The sequence below is a fragment of the Protopterus annectens genome, chromosome 4.part0, assembly GCF_019279795.1.
Source record: "Protopterus annectens isolate FY-2018-M chromosome 4.part0, PAN1.0, whole genome shotgun sequence".
In the NCBI taxonomy this organism is placed as follows: Eukaryota; Metazoa; Chordata; order Ceratodontiformes; family Protopteridae; genus Protopterus; species Protopterus annectens.
Window position 1 is genome coordinate 120750660 of NC_056733.1, and position 19938 is coordinate 120770597.

Below are 19938 nucleotides of genomic sequence, written 5' to 3' on the forward strand. Positions count from 1 at the left end.
CTAAAGGAAAAAAAAGGGAATGTTTAATATGCATGAGTTTAGAAAATGGTGTTGTTCAGCAACTATTTTTTGATGATCACTCCTGAGTATAAAATATTTAGCAAAACAACTTGGGCAACAGAATATAGAAATAGTTGTTGTGAAACACAGGAAATCTGTAAAGGAAATTTTATTATAGTTTGTATAATTCAGATGAATGGGGAAACCAAGAAAATGCATAAATAGAAATATTTATGGAAGACTTAATTATGCCAAGGTTAGAGTAAGATGAGGATTAGCATTAGTAGTTTAACGTGGAAATCTCCAGAAACAGATGGTATTCCTTTTGGAAGTTGAAAGGGAAGAGACTATTCAAGATCTAGAAAGTTTTGTTTAACACTTTTTTTTGAGTGGGGGGTATTACTGGCATCTTCGAAAAAAGTTGGAGTGGCTGTGTTACCCCAAGAGGATAAAGACCTTTCAGATCCAGCTTCATATAGACCTATTTACATTTTAAACCATGATTATAAGGGGCCCTTCATATGAACGAACTTTCAAAAGTTCGACATTCATATGGCCGAGACCATATGATCGAACTGTTGAATGTTTGAACATGTATAGCGGAGATCCCTGTACAGTGCGGAACTGGGAGATTTCCCTTTTCTTCACTGTAGTGCGATCAAGGAGTAGGAATATTTAAGTAGCGGAGGTGCAGGGGGGCTTGATCCCCCTGCTAAATGCAGTTAGTGTTTTTGTTTGTTTTATGTTATTTTATGATGTACAACATTTCAAACCGTCAATCATATGGTCTCGGCCATATGAAAGTCGGGGCTTTGAAATGTCAAACATCTGAAGTAGACCCGATTGCAAAGTATTTATTCTAGCTAAGAAAATGGTTAAGGTGTCCAAATTTGATAGGTGTGGATCAGTATAGTTTTGGGATGGGAGGTAACATTTGATAGCATTAATAGAACAGTGATGACCCAGAGGGAGAAAAATGCCATTGTTGTTAGTGTGTCTTGATACAGAGAAGACATTCAGTAGAGTCAACTAGGACTTAATGAATAGGGCATTGGTAGCATATGTGTTTCCTAGGGTGGCCCCAGTGGTGCAGCGGTTAGCGTTGTTGCCTCACAGCAAGACGTTCTCTGGTTCTATCCTCGGCTGTGGTGCCTTCTGTGCGGACTCTGCATGTCCTCCCTGTGGTCACGTGTGTTTCCTCTGTGCGCTCCGGTTTCCTCCCACATCCCAAAGACATGCTGTAGGTGGATTGGACACACTAAATTAACCCTAGGTGTGAGTGCGTGTGCCTTCTGTGGAAGGTTGGGCGCCAGGCTGGCAACTCAACACCTTAGAACTCTACTGCCAATCTTGAATGGACAGGTGATCCACTGTGGCGACCCCTAATCAGGAAAATGCTGAAAGAAGAAGACGCATGTTTGTTTCCTTTTAGAATGGAATGAGCTGTATTTTTTATGCAGGTCCCTTAAGAAAAATAACAAAGACCAGTACAGAATACTATATTCATTAATCTTTTTTAAGCGCAACCTGGATAACTGGATGGGGAACAGAAAATACAGCCTTGGGATTCCACCTGTGTCCCTGCTGAACAGTGGCATGGAGTGCAGACTTGTTGGAACCTGGGCTAAATTCTTGGCTAGGCTTGTAAGGGCCCTCAGGGCCAATAGCCTACTAACTTCCTATGATAAAGTCTCAGAAGCAAGAATTATGGTCTGAGGTTCCTCTCTGAAAAAAAAAACTGTGTTTGTACAGAGGAGCAAGACAGGGGTGTCCTTTTTCCCCTTTGTTTTATATTTTGAGCCATTTGAAAAGAAAGTAAAGGACTCATAAATTCAAGTATGATAAGAAAGGAAAGTTAGCTTTATTTGTAGATGTTTTGTACTTGATAATTCCAGAAAAGGACGTCTTATTGTTGTGGAATATTTTAAGGCAAACTGTAAAATAAGTGAAGATAAATAAAGGCTAAAGCGCTAAACTCTGTACCAACAGATGACTTGGTTCAGCACTCCCTGTATGTATGGAGACAGAAGTATTTAGGGTTATGGATTAAAATGATTGTTATGTCAGCTAAGGATATGTGGGAAGAGACTAAAAAGCTAATACATTTAATTGAGAAACTGAAAGTTCATAACTATAGATTTGAATAATAAAATACAAAACAGTGAACATGTTTGTAGTCGCTCTAGTTTTTTTTTTTTTTTATAAAGGAGAGGTGTATGTTTATTGACCAAAGTAAATGTTGTAGGTGATAATTAATACATTGAAGATATTTATTTGAGAATGGAAGAAGGCAAAGGTTAAGTGTGATAAGTTGATTCTTCCCATAGAACAACAAAGTTCAGTATTATCTGATTTGACATGATATTTTAGATTTATGGAATTAATGCTTGTATTTATAATGCAAACTGAAGGTTATAAGTCAGTGAGTTGTATTTTGTATGCAGGTCCCTTAAGAAAGTTAACAAAAAACAACATATAGAATACTATATACATAAAGTAACCCTGTTCTATGAACTAAACCAACAATGGGAATGGAGAGTGTAGATTTTACTGATAGGGATAACTGCAAGTAGGAACTGCAAGTAGGAGGTAAAGAAAGAAGAGTAGGCAAGAATTTACCATTGAAAATTAACAAAGAAAGTAATTGGGTGAGATGAGGCTAAGCAGAAGTTTGAACTACAGGTTAGACTGCCTTCCTTGCTGGCGATGGGGATTGTTAAATGAAAGACAACTCTGGTAGCAGTTTTAGTTGTCTAGAACAGAAATTGCTATTAAAAAGGGGATAATTATTAGCCCTTGTAAAATATTGTATGATAACTTTAAGGATCAGTCAGAGAGGATTAAAAAATATAGGGAGGGGAGAATGGAGGGGAAGTATACAAAGGAGTAATGGGAGGCCTTCTTCAAAGTCTGCTAGGTTTAGGATTTTTGATTGGAAGTGTTGCCTAGATATTTTTATACTGCAAGCAGACTTCAATTTTTCTTCAGGCAGGTGGCAAATGCTAGAGGTGTGATGGGAAAGAGAGCGGTAATTGGGAATATGTTTTTTTGGAAGTACGAGATGGCAGATTTAAAAAAATTCCTTACAGAGTACTTGGTCAGAAATATTGGGTGAGAACTTTATTGTGACCAGGGAAGTAACTTTTAAGCTGGGATATTGGATCTGCATTATCCAGACATAGCAAGGCCTTACTACGTTTAATATGTTTGGCTGCAAAAAAATATTAGAAAAAGGAAATCAAAATCTAAACCAGATGTAACTGTAGTAGTGTAAAAAAGAACTGGTAGAGGAATTTTTAGAGCATAGAAACATGAACTTTGTAGGAACAATATTTGCATAATAGTTTTGAGGAGTAACATTTAAGGGAAGACTGGACTTGAGCAATTTATGTAATTTTGGAGTGAATGACGGTTGTTCAAATGTATACTGCATGAAGATAAAAGAAATGTTGGTATGATTTGTTTTCTTTTACTGTGTATTTATCCATGCCTGTTTTTGAGGTCAGTTTTAAAAAAGTAGTTTGAAAATGTTTTTCACTGTGTATCTCTTACTATTACCATCCTTTTCAATAATTCATAGGATTGATTTTCTTAGGTTTTTGTTATCTTTTGTTTAATCTTTTCCCACATATCCTTAGCTGCCTTAACTGAATGAATGAGTTTTAATCCATACACCTAATGAATTCATCTTTTGTTTTATATCCGGGTACATAGTTTACTGCTATTGCCTTTCCTTTATCTTATTTAATTTGTAGCCAGAATAGACCTGAAACTGTCTCAAAATGTCATTTTCTTAATTTAAATAATATGAAATATCGTCTGCAAGTAAGGCTAACTTTTCTAGCGCACAGTACAAGTAGACTCCCTCTTATCCGGCCTCTCTTTAACCAGCCATCAAATTTCTGCTGTAGCCCTAGCAAAAGACAACGGACAAGCAAAACACTTTGCCTCCTCTGGGCTAAATAATGACAGACAATTGAGTTTTAAACTTCATATTCAGTAGAAAAATACATACTAACACAAATCATGTTATTCCAGCTGATTTATAACCTATAAATGCTGTTTTGTATACTTTTTCTGATTAACCAGCCATTCGTTTATCCAGCCTAAGGTCTAGTCCCAGCGAAACCGGATAAGAGGGAGTTTACTGTACTTGTTATATCCTTGAATTTGAGTCTCCCTTATTTTCTTTGCTAGTGGCTCTAAATATAAAGCAAATGAGAGGAAATGACTCCCCAGCCTTGTTCCACAGTTCAAACGCATATTGGAGTGGAACTCTTCTACCTTAATTCCTGCCAGCAAACCATTCATATGTTTTCCTAATTAACCATATTCTTTTGGGGAATGAAAATGTTTCCTTTGCCGTACTCATAAATTCCCAGTTGACTGTATCAAATGCTTTTGCTGCATCAAGACTCACCAATAAGAAAAGCATTTTCTTACATTCTGCTTCCCTTTGGATCATCATCGTTCTGTTAATGCTGTCAAATGTTTGCTTTCCCTCCACAGACCTGATCCATGTCTGTCATTTTTGATAACACCTTTGGCATCCTCTTAGCTAGTATAGTCATACACACATTATAACTGTAGTTTAAAACTGAAATTGATCAGTGTGAGGCTAGGTCTTGAAGGGTCTTTCCCTCTTTAGGTAATGCAGCTAATAGCTGCTTCCAAGATTCTGGTAGATCCCCACATTTTAATGATTTAGCCAAAACATGTACGTGTGCACTGTAAAATGTAAGTGTACATTGTTGGACAGTTCATTAGCAGTTTTTTGGTAGTCTTTATTGTTCAAGTTTGATTTTTCTTCTTACAGTGGGAACACTCAATTTGACTATCCATATCATGAAACTTGATCTTTGTGAAGAGATGCAGTTTCTCCTAGTTGGCTATAGAAGCAACATTAAGGAAGAGAAAAAGGTCTACTTTTTTATTCTGTCCCTACACTCTTAAATCAACTTTCTTCAAAGTACTTGTGGTCATGTAAAAATAAAGGGGAATGTTTTTGTTACCTGCATATATACTATTGATTTTCACATTATAGTTTACTAAACATTCCTTTAAGGGCATATAATTGAATGGTTCAGCTGTGCTGCATTGGTTACCATTGCTAACTCACAGTTCTTGGGTATCCTGTTTGATTTCTGGCTGTGGTGCCTACTGTGTAGAGATTCCTACCCCCACCTTCATAATGAATTGACAACTCTCTAAATTGCCATTGAGTGTATATTGCATCTGTATCTGGGGATGGAGGAGACTGTGTGTGTGTGTGTGTGTGTGTGTGTGTGTGTGTGTGTGTGCGCACACGCGCAAACTTTCAAGTATCCTGCAGTAAATTGTCATTTTTTTTGGTTACCTCTTTGCTTTATGTCCAGGGAATGCCAGAATAGGTTGTGGCTCCCCAATATCCCTGAATAGGATAAAGTGAATATCAGGGAATGAGTTATTGAATTTCATTATCAAACTGCCCTTAGGAGGTACTTATGCAACAAAGACATTTATTTATTTCTCTTTGTTTATGGGAAAATGTGATTGAGTAATACTAATGTTCAGCAGAGGCCTGAGGAGGAAAGCTCCATTTGCTTACACTGCATTATACTAAATTCCAGTTGAACACAGCGAAGTTAGAACATTTATACATTATAAGATTTTATAGAGTTGGAAATTAATAAAGAGGAAGCCTGTGTGCAGCTTAATGATTTGTACAGGCACCAGTTGTGTAAACGTACTGTTTTGTCATTTCAGTAAGAGGTTGAACGTATTTGGAGAGTATCGTGCGGTGAACACAAAGTCTTAACCTTGTGATGAGCATGTGCAGGACCAGGATTGGTTAAGATGTTTAAGCAGTGATTTAAAACTACTGAGTTCATCAGAGAGTTTATTTGTATGGGGTACCATTCCATAATTTAACAGTGTACTGTGAATAGAGCGAGGTTCTTGCAACATTATTTGGCTTATTTGTAAGTAATAAGAATTTAATAGAGCAGAGGTCCGTTGCTGGACAGTAGTTCATTGATGTTTTGTATTGTAGGGTATTTTTCTGGATGATGCATGAGTTTGTGTGCTGTAGTTAGTTGTGACTTTGTTAGGTAGTTGTGTAATTCAAGCAAGTTTAATTGCTTTAAGTTACGAAAATGGGTCCTATGTAGTAAATTGGTGGCAAATTTATCTGTTTTATTGTCGCAGGAGGCAAGTTTATTTTATTATTTATTTTACATTTGTTAACTGGGAAAGTCCGACTGAACACAGGCCCTTTTTCAATGGAGGTGTTGGGGAGAAAAGCTCCTCATTTACTTAACAAATATTAGAGCAGTACATAGTAAAGATCATAAAGCAGTACATGATGAAAAGTCCAAGTAGCAAAGTATTAATACAAATGAGTAATCCAGAAAATCCAAGTAACTACAAGTAATACAAGTGAATAAACCAGTGATACAACAATAGCAGGTGGTACAAGAAGTATTTGAGCTGACAGTACTTTGAATAAACCAGTGATACAAGAGTAGCATGTTGTACAAATAATATATGAGCAGACAGTGTTTTGAATGAACCAGTGATGCAACAATAGCAGGTGGCACAAATAATGTATGGGCACACAGTGGTTTACAGTGAGAATGAATGCTATAGTTACATGTAGAGATAGTAGTATATATTTAACTGGTATGTCTTAAATAGCATAGATAATAATTAATTGTTGGTTTAAATGAGATGGTGTAGTAGAAGATATAACACTGGAGTGATGGATGTGCTTGGATATAATACTGTAGCCAGTTTCTTTGAGTATCATTTAAGTTTGTTAGGATAGAAGTGGTGTATAAGAGAGCTGGCAATATGAAGGTGGTGGCTGGAGTTTCTCTTGCAGTATCGGAACGGAATCCATTGATCCTATAAAAGGGATCCTAGTTTCTATTGTGTAGATTTAATGGTGTGAAGTATATGCTGGTCATATTTGAGACTGTCATCTATTACAATGCCTAGAAGTTTACTGTGAGTTATTTTCAATGGCAGTAATATTTGGTAAATAGATTTCATTTGATTTTTGGCAACTTTTAGAGGTAAAAAGCATTGACTTAGTTTTCTTGGGGTTAAATAGGAAGTTTGATTCTTTGAGACAGGGTTCTACAGAGGACAAAGATTTTTGGGTAATGTCTTGGAGCTTATTTGTTGTTGAGGCTGCACATATTAATGCTGAGTTGTCTGCATACTAAACTAAACTAACATGGTGAGTGGAGGTTTTTAATAAATGTATTCAATAGGAGAGAACCCAGGATAAAGCCCTGAGGGACACCTGCAGTAGCTGGTTGAAAAGATTAGTATGTTTGTTGTCATTTAACATCTTGTTGCCTTCCAGATAGGTAACTAAAACCACAGCAAAGAGTATTGTGAAAGTCTAATTGAGGAGAGTTGAACGAGCAGTTGATGGTGCAAGACGGTATCGAATATCTTGACAAGTCTAAGAACATGGTGGACACAAGCAGACCATTGTTTCTATATTGGTTTATTGTATTAGAAAAATGTAGTGGTACAGGAATGGGGCCTAAAGCCATGTTGTGTTTCTGAGAGCAGATTATTTGAGTTTAGGTGTTGCATCAGCTGCATATGGTTACCTACCTACCTTCTCCCTTCTCTATTGTATGGTGCTCCTCTTCTAACCAGCCTCACAGCTTCTATCTCCTCAAAACATGAAAGTTGCTACTACAAAATCGCCAAATTCGCTACTAACTCTACTCATTCTGCACACCATTGCATCTCCCTCCATAGTCTCCAATGGCTCGAACTCCCTAATCATCTTGATTATCTCCAACTTACTACTGCACGCAAACTAATTTTTAAACCCACTGCTTGCCCTGCACTATCTAATATCTTGCCCTTCTACACTCCTCTCAGGCCACCAAAATCTTCTTTCAGTATATAAACCTAAACGACCACCTGGCCACCTCCTACTTTCTTATACTATAGCAAAAAAATGGAACTTGCTTCCTCCCCTTCTAAGAGTCACTACAAGCTATGAACAATTCAAATCTCTTCTCCATTCTCACCTCTCCCAAAACTGGAAATGTAATTCTATACTTCCTACCTAGATCCCATTACATCCCAGTTCTAATTTTCTCCCTCTTGTCCCTCTTCTTCCAACTCTCTCCTCAGCTCCCCCACCCTCTAATTCTTTGTCTCCTTTCTCTCCCCTGCTTAAACTCTATATATATTCCTTTTACATCCTCTTCTCCCCACTGCCTACATGCCTATTCTCACAAATGTATCTTTTACCTTTTTCATAAGATGTACTTTTCTACTCAAAAATAAAATGAATCTTAGTCTAACTGTTCTTTTTTATCTTCCTCCTGGCATCTCTTCTCCTTTAATTCTTTGCACCTCCTTTTTCCTACACTTCTTCTCTGATTTACTTATTTTGCATTTCATATCTATGTATAATTTCTTTTTTCTCTCTCTCTTCTATGCTAACAATACAATTGTATAAAAATGTTATTTTTTGTATGTAAATTGTTAAATGTGCTATGTTTTTGGAAATTGTTAAATGTGCTATGTTTTTAGAACACAGAGCCTTATGTGTGTAATGTGTTTGTAATATGTAGCTTTTCTCCCCGGGCCTCCACTGAAAACGGGCTTTCGGGCCCAGTGGACTTCCCCGGTTATCAAACTGGAAATGAATAAATAAATAATATGGATGTATTTCTCTAATAGTTTGGAGAGGGGGAAGAGAATCAATATTGGTCTGTAGTTATTACATTTTAAATGTGCTGCCTTTGTGCAATGGTATGATGTAGGATTTTTTCCACAGTGATAGGACGCATCTTTCTTCTATGGACCTATTAATTAGTATGGAAACCAGGAAGGCTACGACTTCTGCAGCCATTTTTAGGTAGTCTGATGGTATTTGGTCTTGCAGCTACAGAAGTAGTTTTTAGTTTAAGGGGCACCTTCATTATGAGTGAGTAGGTACTGTCCTAAAATTGAAGAGCTGTAGGTGGTTTTGATTGGACAGGGGAAGAGAGAGACGGCAGAATATGTCTGAGATAGAGAGAGAATATTGATTGTATAAAGTAGGAATTAAACTGGGTGGGGATAGTCTGTCATATTGTCTGTTTTTGGAAAGGGATCGGTGATCTTGACAGGGTGGAGTAGTTTATTTAGTGATGACCAAAAATGTTTTGGGTTAATTTTACATTTGTCTTGTAGATTGGTATAGTATGTTTGCTTATCCTGTTTGACACAGAGTTTTGCAATGTTGCTAAGATGTCTGAATTGCTGGAAGGCATTTTGAGTTATATTTTTATACCAATTTTTCCAGACTTTATCTCTTTTATCATGATTTTTGTTTTAATTCTTTTGTAAGCCATAGTGCGGGTTTGGACTTTACTCTTTTATTACATACTGGTGCTAGACTATTTAAGGTCTGTAAGAATATGTTAAAGTGGTCTACAGCAGTACTCTGGTAACATTGTTCTAAGTACATTCCAGTTATAGTTTATATCATTTTAGTGTTTTATTGAAAATATCTTTGCTGAAATTGGTTGTGTTTCGTATTTGATTATAGATAATATGTTTATCTAGGTTTTGGTGAGTTCTAATGGCATATGTTGGTATGTGGTCACATGCTGTCTGAGAGGCAGCCTACATTTATCAGTTTGTCTGGTTTGTTTGTGAGAATCCAGTCTAATGTTGAGTGTCTCCCTGAACATTTGTTGATTTGGGTAGGTGTGATTATTAATTATCTGAAGTTGTATAGATTTATGGATTCAACATATAGTTTTCCTGTTGATTTTAGGAGTGTTGTTAGAAGTTCAGCATTGTTAAATTTGGGAATTTCCTGTTGAAGTAAGGTTATGGAATTTTTATAGATGATTGCTACATCACCTGCACGCTTGTTTTGTCGGTCGTGCTTGAGTCTATTGTATTGGGGGGAATCTCATTAGCCTTTATTACTTTTTTTTAAGCAGGTTTCAGTAGCTATGACTACATCAGGAGTGTATGTAGCAAAGTAGGCATGACTGTCATGGATTTTATTGCACATACTTTTTAGGTTCATATTTAGTAAGATGAGTTTGGATTCTGTTTTTTGTTGAGATGTATTAGGTGACTGGTTTGTTTTTTTGAACAGTGGAACCTGAGATGGAGTGAATACTTCTGCTAATTATTGAAATGATATTTTACAGAGGGAAGAGTTTGGCCAATTATATTTTGGTCTTCGTTTGATATATAATTGTAAATTTGGATACTTAGTTTTGAGACATTTATAGATAAATCTGATATGGTTTGTTTGTAAGGAGAGGGTTTTATGTTGAGGATTGGTTGAAGTCCTGAGTATTTGAAGGAGGTGGAGTTGATAATTGATGATGAAGGCTAGTAGAGTGAGGAGGAATAATAATCTAATTTAGGGATATTTTATTTAACTTGGGTTTATCTTTTTTGTAAATTAAGATTAAAAAATGTTATGATGGTACTCCGTTATGTGTAGGGATGCAATTCGATAGTTAAAGGGGGCAAGGGTTAAAACAGGGAGTCTTGGGTGGTAAACTAGAGTGAGTGTTACTATTTAGAATAATTGTTTTTTTGGAGGGAACTGATATTGATTTGAGGAATATGTGGGTGGTGGTATGGAAGTATAAATGTAGAGTAAAAGGGGTGTGTCTGAATTGGGGTGGGGGATCGAGCACAAGCATTAGCCAAGGGTGAATGAAGCAGGTTGAAAACTTGGCAAAGAGATAGAGAAAAAACAATCAGTGACTGAACTTAAACAGCCATACATCTGCTGAGAGAGAGATAAGTAAAAGAACAATGCAGTGTAAAAGGCTCTGTGCTAGTAGATGAAAGTCTTGATTTTGTTGCTCTAGGACACAGTTTTAGTAGGAGAATTAATCCAGTAACACCTTCACCTGTGTAATGGTGAGAACAGTAAAAAAAATGCACTTGACTGAACAACTGTGTAATGTAAGTAGGTTTCAATGGCCTTTGAAAGGCTACCCCAACTCCACAGATCAACAAAACAATGAGAAAAGGTAAGCAAGAATGCAGGAGTGTGGCTCTGGAAAAAAGTACTGGCTCAGAACTAAAAGTGGTTGCACGAGAAGAGAAATAAACTTAAGGAAGGGAGGCCATGGGCTTCTACAAACAGTGAAGGGGGCAGATTAAAGGAGAAAGTATCAGTGGGACTGTTTATTATATCTTCTGTAAAGTTAGTTTACCCAGTAACACTAAGCAGCTGAATAAGCAATGTTAAGTCATGTCAGCTCATAATTTTTGCTTATGTAAGTTGAGTAAGGCAGTATTTCTTGAGTGAAATGTGTTTTCAAACTGTAGCAGTTTTGATAGTGTAGAACTCTAGGCTGGTTCTACTAAAAGCATATGAACAGGACAGCAGCAGAATTTTCATGAGAAATATAAAGCAACACTCAATGTCTAGCTTCACTAGGCACAGTTAATGTCACGTACACAGGATGTGTAAAAATGGATCAAGGCAATAAATATATAGTGTGACCCACTTATTTTAGTGGTGCAGGAAGTAGATATTCTCTGGCTAGGCGAGGGCCTTTGGCCCACTTGTTCCTGTCCAGGAATCCCGATTAGCTCTGCATTCTCCATCAAGAGTCTGGTGGTAGGGAGCAGGCCTGCTTGCTGGTTCCAGAGGGAGGATTGCCATCTTTGTCAAGCACAGCCCCTCCCTCTATCCACTTTCTCTGAGCTCTGCCATCTTGTCTCCCAAGAGGAAGTGTGCCTCTGCATGCCATTTTCCTTTCAGCTACTTAGTGTGAATGCACAGCTGACAATGCAGGGTTGGCTGGCTCAAACTCTGTTAGGTGACTACTCAGTGCTCTTGCTAGTTGCCACCCTTGTGGTGAGCTGGTGCCATCTCCCTCTACCCAGGATGGTTGGAACAGCAGCAGTTCATTCTTATTCTGCCTGGCCAGCTCCTACAGCCATCCAATTGGCTAAAGCTCTTGCCACCCCTGTAGTGCATTTTTTAGGCAAGGTTCAAAGGACAAAACCACCACCATAACAGATACAAGCATGCATAATCTGAAGGTAATGCTTCTCAATGCTGTAAGTCTAAACCTCAAAATGCACTCTCTCGAGGCACTCCTAAAAATGGAGAACATCAATATCTGTGCAGTAACTGAGACCTGGTTCAAGGCTCCAGAGAGCACCTCTGCAATACCAGGCTGCAACTCTTACCACACTTTTCGGCCACCAAACCAAGACCGAAACACTAAAGGTGGAGGAGTCCATATTCACCAAGGATATTCACACCTCGAGGCTAGTTGCCCAACACAATGCATCTGAAATTCTCCAGGTGCAACTAACACTAGGTAAGACTGCAATCCAAATTGTAGCTTGCTACAGATCCCGCACATGCCCCAAGAGTCTCACTACACCTTTCTAAACATACTGGAAAATATGAAGATACAACCAAACACCCTAATACTGGGTGATTTCAACTACCCTGACATTAACTGGGAAAACTACTCTGGTACGAACACCTTTTCCCAACGGTTCTTGGAATTCATAAATTCCAACGGCCTGGATCAACTAATCCATTGTCCCACCAGGAGCTCCAATATCCTAGACCTGGTCATTACCAACATGGGAGATAGATGCTCCACACCAGTGGTCCACCCCCCTCATTGATCATGTCTGACCATAAGCAAATCACCCTTGTCATCCACATCCCACCCCCCAGTGAGGAAACCATCCGTAAAAAAACTTCTCCAAAGCCATCTACATGCTACTCAAGTCAGAAGTGACTAACTTCGTGGGATCCATGCAGACGGGATCAGAAAGTTCGACTGCTGAATCCTACACTAAGGCACTGTAAGAGCACATCCATTCATGCATGAATCGTGCTATCCCAAACAGAACCAAGATGCTCTCCTCAAAAAAAAGGAAGCCAATCTGGCGGTCCCCTGCCATAAACAAACTATACAACAGAAGGAAGAAACTGTTGCAGAAAAGAGGAAAACCCCAGGATGCAAAAAAATCCCTTACCAGCCACAGTAAGAAGCTGAGATCCCTCATAAAATCCTCAAAAGCTAGTTAAGAAAATAAAATTGCCAAAGATTCCAAAGACAACCACAAGGCATTCTATAGTTATGTCAAGAATCTAAATGGCAATGCTCAGATCTGCTCTGAGCTACAACAGAATGACATTAAATATACTGATCCCAAGGATATTGCTAATATCCTGGCAGATAGATTTAGTGCCAACTTCACCCCCCTCTCACCCCCTAAAGAGCCCATCTCAATACCAAAAGATTGCCAAATTCCAGTAAAAACAGCCACACAGGCAGAAACCACACTCTCCAAAGCTAAGAATACAGCATCCATGGGACCAGATGACATCCCGGGCTGTGTACTACATGAACTACAAAATTAATTGGCACCTTACCTAAGTGTCATGTTTAATCATAGCCTCACCTCAGGCTTCGTGTCCACTGAGTGGCGCACAGCTACAGTTATCCCACTCCACAAGGGGGGATCCAACTTGGATCCTGGGAACTACCGTCCCATCAGTCTGACTAGCCTGATCTGCAAGGGCATGGAACGCATTATCATGGAACTTATAAGCAAAGACATTGGCACCCGTCAAACACTGGACCCAACCCAGTTTGGGTTTGTGAAGGGCCGATCTTGTCTACTGAACCTGATTGACTTCTTCGAATCAGTCTCCAGAGCTGTGGACGAGGGTAAGGCAGTCCACACAGCCTGTCTGGACCTCGCCAAGGCTTTCAACACCATCCCCCACTCTGGAGTCATAGATAAACTTGCCAAGCTGGGCATAAATCCCTGCGTCACTCAATGGGTTGCCAACTGGCTTGCTAACAGAACCCAGACTGTAAAAGTAGCCGACTCCAATCCAACTCCAGACAAGTGGAGTACCTCAGTGTTCAGTCCTGGGACCACTCTTGTTTGGCATCCACCTCTCTGAAGTACAGGCCAACACTAAGGGACTCTGGCTAACAGAGTTTGCAGATGACTGCAAACTGGGAGCCATTATTGAATCCACAAATGATGTGGATATTCTACAAAAGGGCCTTACAGAAACAGTTGCTTGGTGCCAGAGCCATAGGCTCAAGCTTAATGCCAAGAAATGTGTAGTTATCCCCTTTGGGAAAAAAAAAACATATACACATGAATTATCACATTGGTGGCAGTGCACTAAACACCGAAAGTGTGATGAGAGACTTAGGGACACAGGTGGGCAGTGGTCTCACCTTTGATAACCACATCACCACAACAGTCAGGAAATCCTTCTATGTGGCACACCTCATCACTAAGGGCTTTTCATACAGAAGAAAGGTTGTTGTCCCACTGTACTCATCCCTCATTAGACCCATTATAGAGTATAACGCCCCATTTGGTATGTACCTCACAAGACTTCTGCAACAGCTGGAAAGGCCGCAGAAATACCTCACTAAAAGAATCACAGGCCTAAAGCAGATGCCATATGCTGACCGTCTAAAAAAAAAAAAAAACTCCAGCTACACTCTGTGGCATATCGTCTATTCATAGGCGATCTCTGCTTAACATACAAGGCCATGTCAAACCTAGAGCTGATGGACATGCTCCACTTAAAGAAATCCCAATCCCTCAGAGCCACATGCTCCAGGGATTTAAATCTTGTCATCACAATGAACAAAACGTGCTGGAGGGATAGGCTTCTGATCCAGAGACTCCCCATACTCTGGAATAGACTGTCCATACATGTCAAGCAGAGCACCTCCTTGACATTCTTCAAAAAGAACCTTGATGATTGGATGGGAGATAGGAAATTCAACCCGGGGATCATGTCAGTCACCCTGCTAGACAGGGGTCCAGGGAAGTAAATAATATGGGAAGAAATAGCCAGGGAATTATTATGGCTAGTCTTGTATAGGCCCTAGGGCCGATAGCCTAGTACCAACCTATGGAACTTGGGTCACCTGTATTATGGTCATGGCTTTTTATCCCTTTATGTCACAACTATTCTAATGGTTAATGTCGTAATTTCATCTTGCCAACTGCCTTGCATTTTTCCCTTTTATTGAGCACTTATCTTTAACCACTACTGCTGCAGTTCAACTGTTATGCAAGCAAGCATGCATTGTTGAAAAATGTTAGTTTTATTTTATGTTCCTGTGCATTTGGACCATAATTCCTAGTTGTACGTCTTTGTTAAAATTTTTAATCTATGCTTCTTGTTTTCTTTGTAGCACAAGCACTTTAAATCTTCTCACAACTCTTGCTGCATTTTGAACCTCTTCGTTGCCACTCATGTTAGCTCTCTTGGTCTCCATAGAGTTTAACATGCTTGTGTTAGAAGTCGGGAACAGGGGGCTAGCCATCAGTAGCTTGCAGCATACTGCAGGTTTCTTCACTACTGTTTTTTTTTTTGCTGACTCTCACACAGTTTACAGGAATATCAACCGGAGGGCATTCGCACATTGTTTTCAGGGCATCAGTGTCTGCCAGAGAAATGCTGATGATGTATTGCTTTAGCTTTACTTTCCAGTAATTAACACTGTTTGGGAACCTTGCCAGCAGAAATCCTTTACTTTCTACATGAATGAGAGAGGATAGCATTGGTTCACCAGGTTTCCCCCTTCTGTTCAACGTGCTTCAGGTTAGTTATCAAAACCGAGTCTCTATCATTGTTACCGCTGAATAAAAACACTTGCTTCTCTCAGCTGGATTTTACTTAAAAGTCTAGAATGATGTACCATCCCCAGTAGTTGAGTAGGGAATGCAGCTGTTGTCACTTTGCTGCTATAGCGCTATCTTTACACAAAACTGATCTTTGTAGAGCATCTTTAATAGACTACATATAAATTATTTGCAGAATGATGGTTAAAGGATTATTTAGCATCTGACTTAAACTTTTGTGAATTTTGAGTTAGTTTAATATAAAGTGATTTTGCAAATTGATAGAGCTTAGTGCCTTCTGCCCATTTACTCCTTGCTTCAGATGCGACTCCTTTTCTGTGACAGGAATACCTCAGCATATAATGATTTTGAGGCAAGGAAAACATGAATGCTTTGGGCTTAGATGCTCTTTTTTATAAACTGTGGAACTGTGATACAAACTGTATTGTCTTGTACATATTTAATGGTATTTTGTTGTGTATGTGGTGCAGTCCCATAGGTTATGGACCTAATTTTAAATGTGCACTGCATCTTAAATTGCAATTCACTGCTTTATAGGTGAGCCAAATGAACTTTTGTGCCTGTTTTTAGTCTTCTGTTGCTTTTCTTTGTAATGATAGACTGTGAATGCTAAGATGTCAGTTTCAGTATATCTGAGCATTTGATTTTTGATATGTTATATTTCTAAGGAATGACTTTTCTTCCAGGTGTAAAAAGAAAGTTCCTGCAACCAAGCGTTTCACCATCCATCGTGCCTCCAACGTGCTGACATTGTCTCTCAAACGATTTGCCAACTACAGTGGTGGCAAGATTACAAAGGTAAGAAGCAAAAATTGAATAACTTTATTGTTTTAGGTACTGCAGCTAATTTAATTTTAATGATTTATTGTTAATGTGGTATGAAAATACTTTATATCAGTGTATTCGATTTTAAATTTTTCTGTTTTCTTTTGGCTACATTTTTATTCTTGGAATTGTTATTCACTTGAAAGATTCTAGCTCTTTACTTAATACCTTAACTAAGCGTTTCAGAATGGCTGTCCACAGAATACAGGCTGTTCTTATAGTTGCCTGTTTCTCTAGAACAGATGTACATTTTTTTCTTGAAATTTTCATTGAATTTTACTGCCAAGACTGCATTCCCTGAAATGTAGAGGTGCAAGTGCAACTTGAAATTTTAGTGTAAAAATGTATGCCTCAACATAAAGAATTTAAAGAGCGGCTTTTGTATAGAAATGTATTTTCTTTTCTAGCCTGATATCTCATCAGCATTACGATTTTGATAATTTTTTTTATTACATGTTTGTTTTTGATTTTATTGTATTCTGAACAAAACTGAATGCTGTTTTTTATTTTCAGTTGACTGTTTTGCTGACAGTCTGCAATTTTCTGAAGGCCCTTCTTTACCTGAATGTAACCCAAACTTCAAATGTTACTATTTTTTCTGCTGACTGAAGATATTCTTTTGAAATTTATAAGACAAGAACCCTGAATAGTGACACTACTTTCACTTTCTTCATGACCTGATAAAGTTTATGGAAAATATCAACAATCTCAAATTTTGTACACATCTGTGACAGTTAAAAATGTGTATGTTTCCGATAATATGTAAAAATGACAGAAAATATCACTTTTTTTCTGGGAAAAAGAAAGCATTGTGACGAGATACATTCTGAATGCCAGCTTAAAGTGCAAAATGTATTTTTTCACTCTTTTTCTTCCCTTGCCATCATCCTGACAGCTGTCCCCAGTGCTCTGTGTCCTTCACTGAGTCTAATAGCCACTCCAGTCTATCATTTTTTTTTCCGGCCAGGGCCAGAGAGGAGGCTGAGGGCATCCTAGGGGTGTATGTATTTTTCCAGCTGGGGGGGGGGGATTCCAACTTGTGCCTACCCTGGTTTCTTTCTCTGGAGTGTGTCCTGAGAAATTTAATTGGGATATGCAATGGGCAGATGCCATTGAACAAGCTGCGCCACCCCACTTCACCTTGGCTTGTAAGTAGCATGCTGTGAACTGGCTTCCTAGCAAATTCCAGAAAGCTATAAGCACTTCTGTGCATGTCCATCCTTCCTGCAATTTCCATTATTCTCCTGAGCCACTAATCAAACCTGAGTCGATTGGGTTGTTGTCTGGTCCTTATTCCTCTATGCCTTTGGAGCAAAAAGTACACAGTGTATACTTTTATTTGGAACTGAGTTGTGAAAAATAGTGTAATGGCTGTAGAAGACTGCTGGTGTTTATTATCTATATAAAAGCACATCTGTTTAACCTTGTTAAATAGTATAGCAAATTTTTCAAAATATGTCCATACCCATATTGACCAAATGGCACAGAGGTAGGCAGTCCATTTGTGCAACCATTGACTTGAGTTTAGAGATGTACTCAAGCAATTGGTAGAGCCAATGGGAAGTGGTGACGGGGGAATAGGAAGATGTGACTGATATCTAGCTCTCGTGTACCAGAGATGAGGGTTTTAAGAAGCCTAATGCCTGTGCAACGTCTGGAGGAGACCAGGACCCTCATTGGGCAACTATTCAGACAAGTGGCAGCAATGACATCTTTGACGTCATTGCAGTAGCCAGTCTGTAATGTAGGGAATTTGACCAGCAGCCATAAGATTGATGGCATCTGGCAGTGTGTATCCTACTTCCCATTGGATCCTTATCCCCCACTGCTTAGGACTAAAGATGAGTTACTGTTGATGTTAGCTTCCCAGGGAATTGAGAGGAGCCCACCCAACAAACAGTTACACTCAGACACCTCTAAATATTCAGGAGAGTCTGCGTGAGTGGCCATGAAAGCCAGGAGAAGAGGCAAGGGGCTGTATGGTACTGATTAGGTAAAAATTTAAAAAAGAAAAGGCAATTGATTCCAGGTATGAGGATCCATACACAGTTTTATCTTCATATAGTGTATTTCAATGCATGTGAACATAAATTAGGAAAGGGAGGCATAATTAAGGTGAAAATAAATTTCATTTTTGAGATAAATTGGATTTTTTTATTTCTTATTTAATTAAAACTCAGTTAAGAAGAAACTCAGTTAAGAAGTATTATGTGACATTATTGTTTTCCTCATGCAGAGCAGAAGTGGATCGCAACACTCTTAGTGAAGGAAAGTATAATGTAAAATGCCAGATAATTGCAGTGAAAGCATATGAACCAGTGCGCCTAGTACCTCAGTATAAAAGGTTGCATCATAATCATGATTTGAGATATTATGGCACTTTTGCACAGAACTACGGATGTCCTTCCATTCATGTGTTGCAGTATTCCAAATGATTGGGATTCCCTGTCTTGGCAGCCCGACATCCTGCTAGTATAAAAAAGGCTGCTGTTGCTTTAAGGTATGCCATACTTCACATGTATGCTTCTGTCATAGCGTAAGGCAAAAAGGTGACATCCAGATGTACCATCCTCAGAACTTCTTTACTGCCAGTCCGAACGTATCTCTCGATCATCGGTCTGAATGCCTACATCCTTGCAGCCAGTCTGAACACATCTTGATTGTCGGTCTGAATGCCAATGTCCAGTTTGCTGGTCTCCGAACTGCTGCAGATAAGTTCCCCATTGGGGTTTTGTTTTTTCTTGACTTTTAGCTGCTTCTGAGGGTTAATATTATCCAGGAAGGGTAAATGCCAGTGCGGGAGACAGATTCTCCATAAAGACCACTAAGAAAAGTGTTTATTTTGCCGAGGTGCCTCTCACAACTATAAGTCTTGCTCCATTTGTCAGGGTTTCTTACCGAAGACTCTGCATATAGTAGGCTATCTTCCCTAGCATTCTATCTAGAGAATCAGTGACTCAAGTGTCTTGCTCAGGATACTGTGGAAGGAACTTCCTGCTCCAAGGGTTAGGGAAGAAGAGGGTAAAAACCATAACAAGAATTTTCCACTGTGTCCACCCTCTGCCAGACATTTCTCCTGAGGTCACTGAAAACCTAGATGTTTGACTGGTTTTGTTTTCTAATTCCTCTGCCGCAACTGGGTTGAAGGCCAGCGGGGATCTTGCTTTCAACATGTCTGAGGCTTTGCACATGTCCATTTTGGATGTTCAGGGGGAACTACAGTTGATTATTTCCGAGGGGCCTAGGGGGTGTTCATCAGATTTTAGTTAGGGAAGAAGTCCCAACTAGTGTTATTGAATGCCATCCTGAGTCAGAGGCTTCTAAGTTTTACAGGGCAGACATCCCCTTAAAGAAAAAAGGGATGGCATTAAAACATCTTCAGGGGGTTTCTGTTCCAACTCCCCCTTGGTCCTCTACTCCCCTTAAAAAGGCCCAGGGTACAGGATTCCTCTGAGGAGG

At 39.0% G+C, this 19938-nt stretch overlaps 1 protein-coding gene across 1 annotated transcript in view; it reads left to right on the forward strand.

The window, feature by feature from the left end:
- LOC122800225 (ubiquitin carboxyl-terminal hydrolase 36-like) overlaps positions 1-19938 on the forward strand; it is a 1786736-nt gene that overhangs the window by 478861 nt on the left and 1287937 nt on the right. The window contains exon 9 of the mRNA XM_044069718.1: positions 16341-16452. Coding sequence (XP_043925653.1) covers positions 16341-16452 — 112 coding nt within the window. The remainder of the gene's footprint in view (positions 1-16340; positions 16453-19938) is intronic.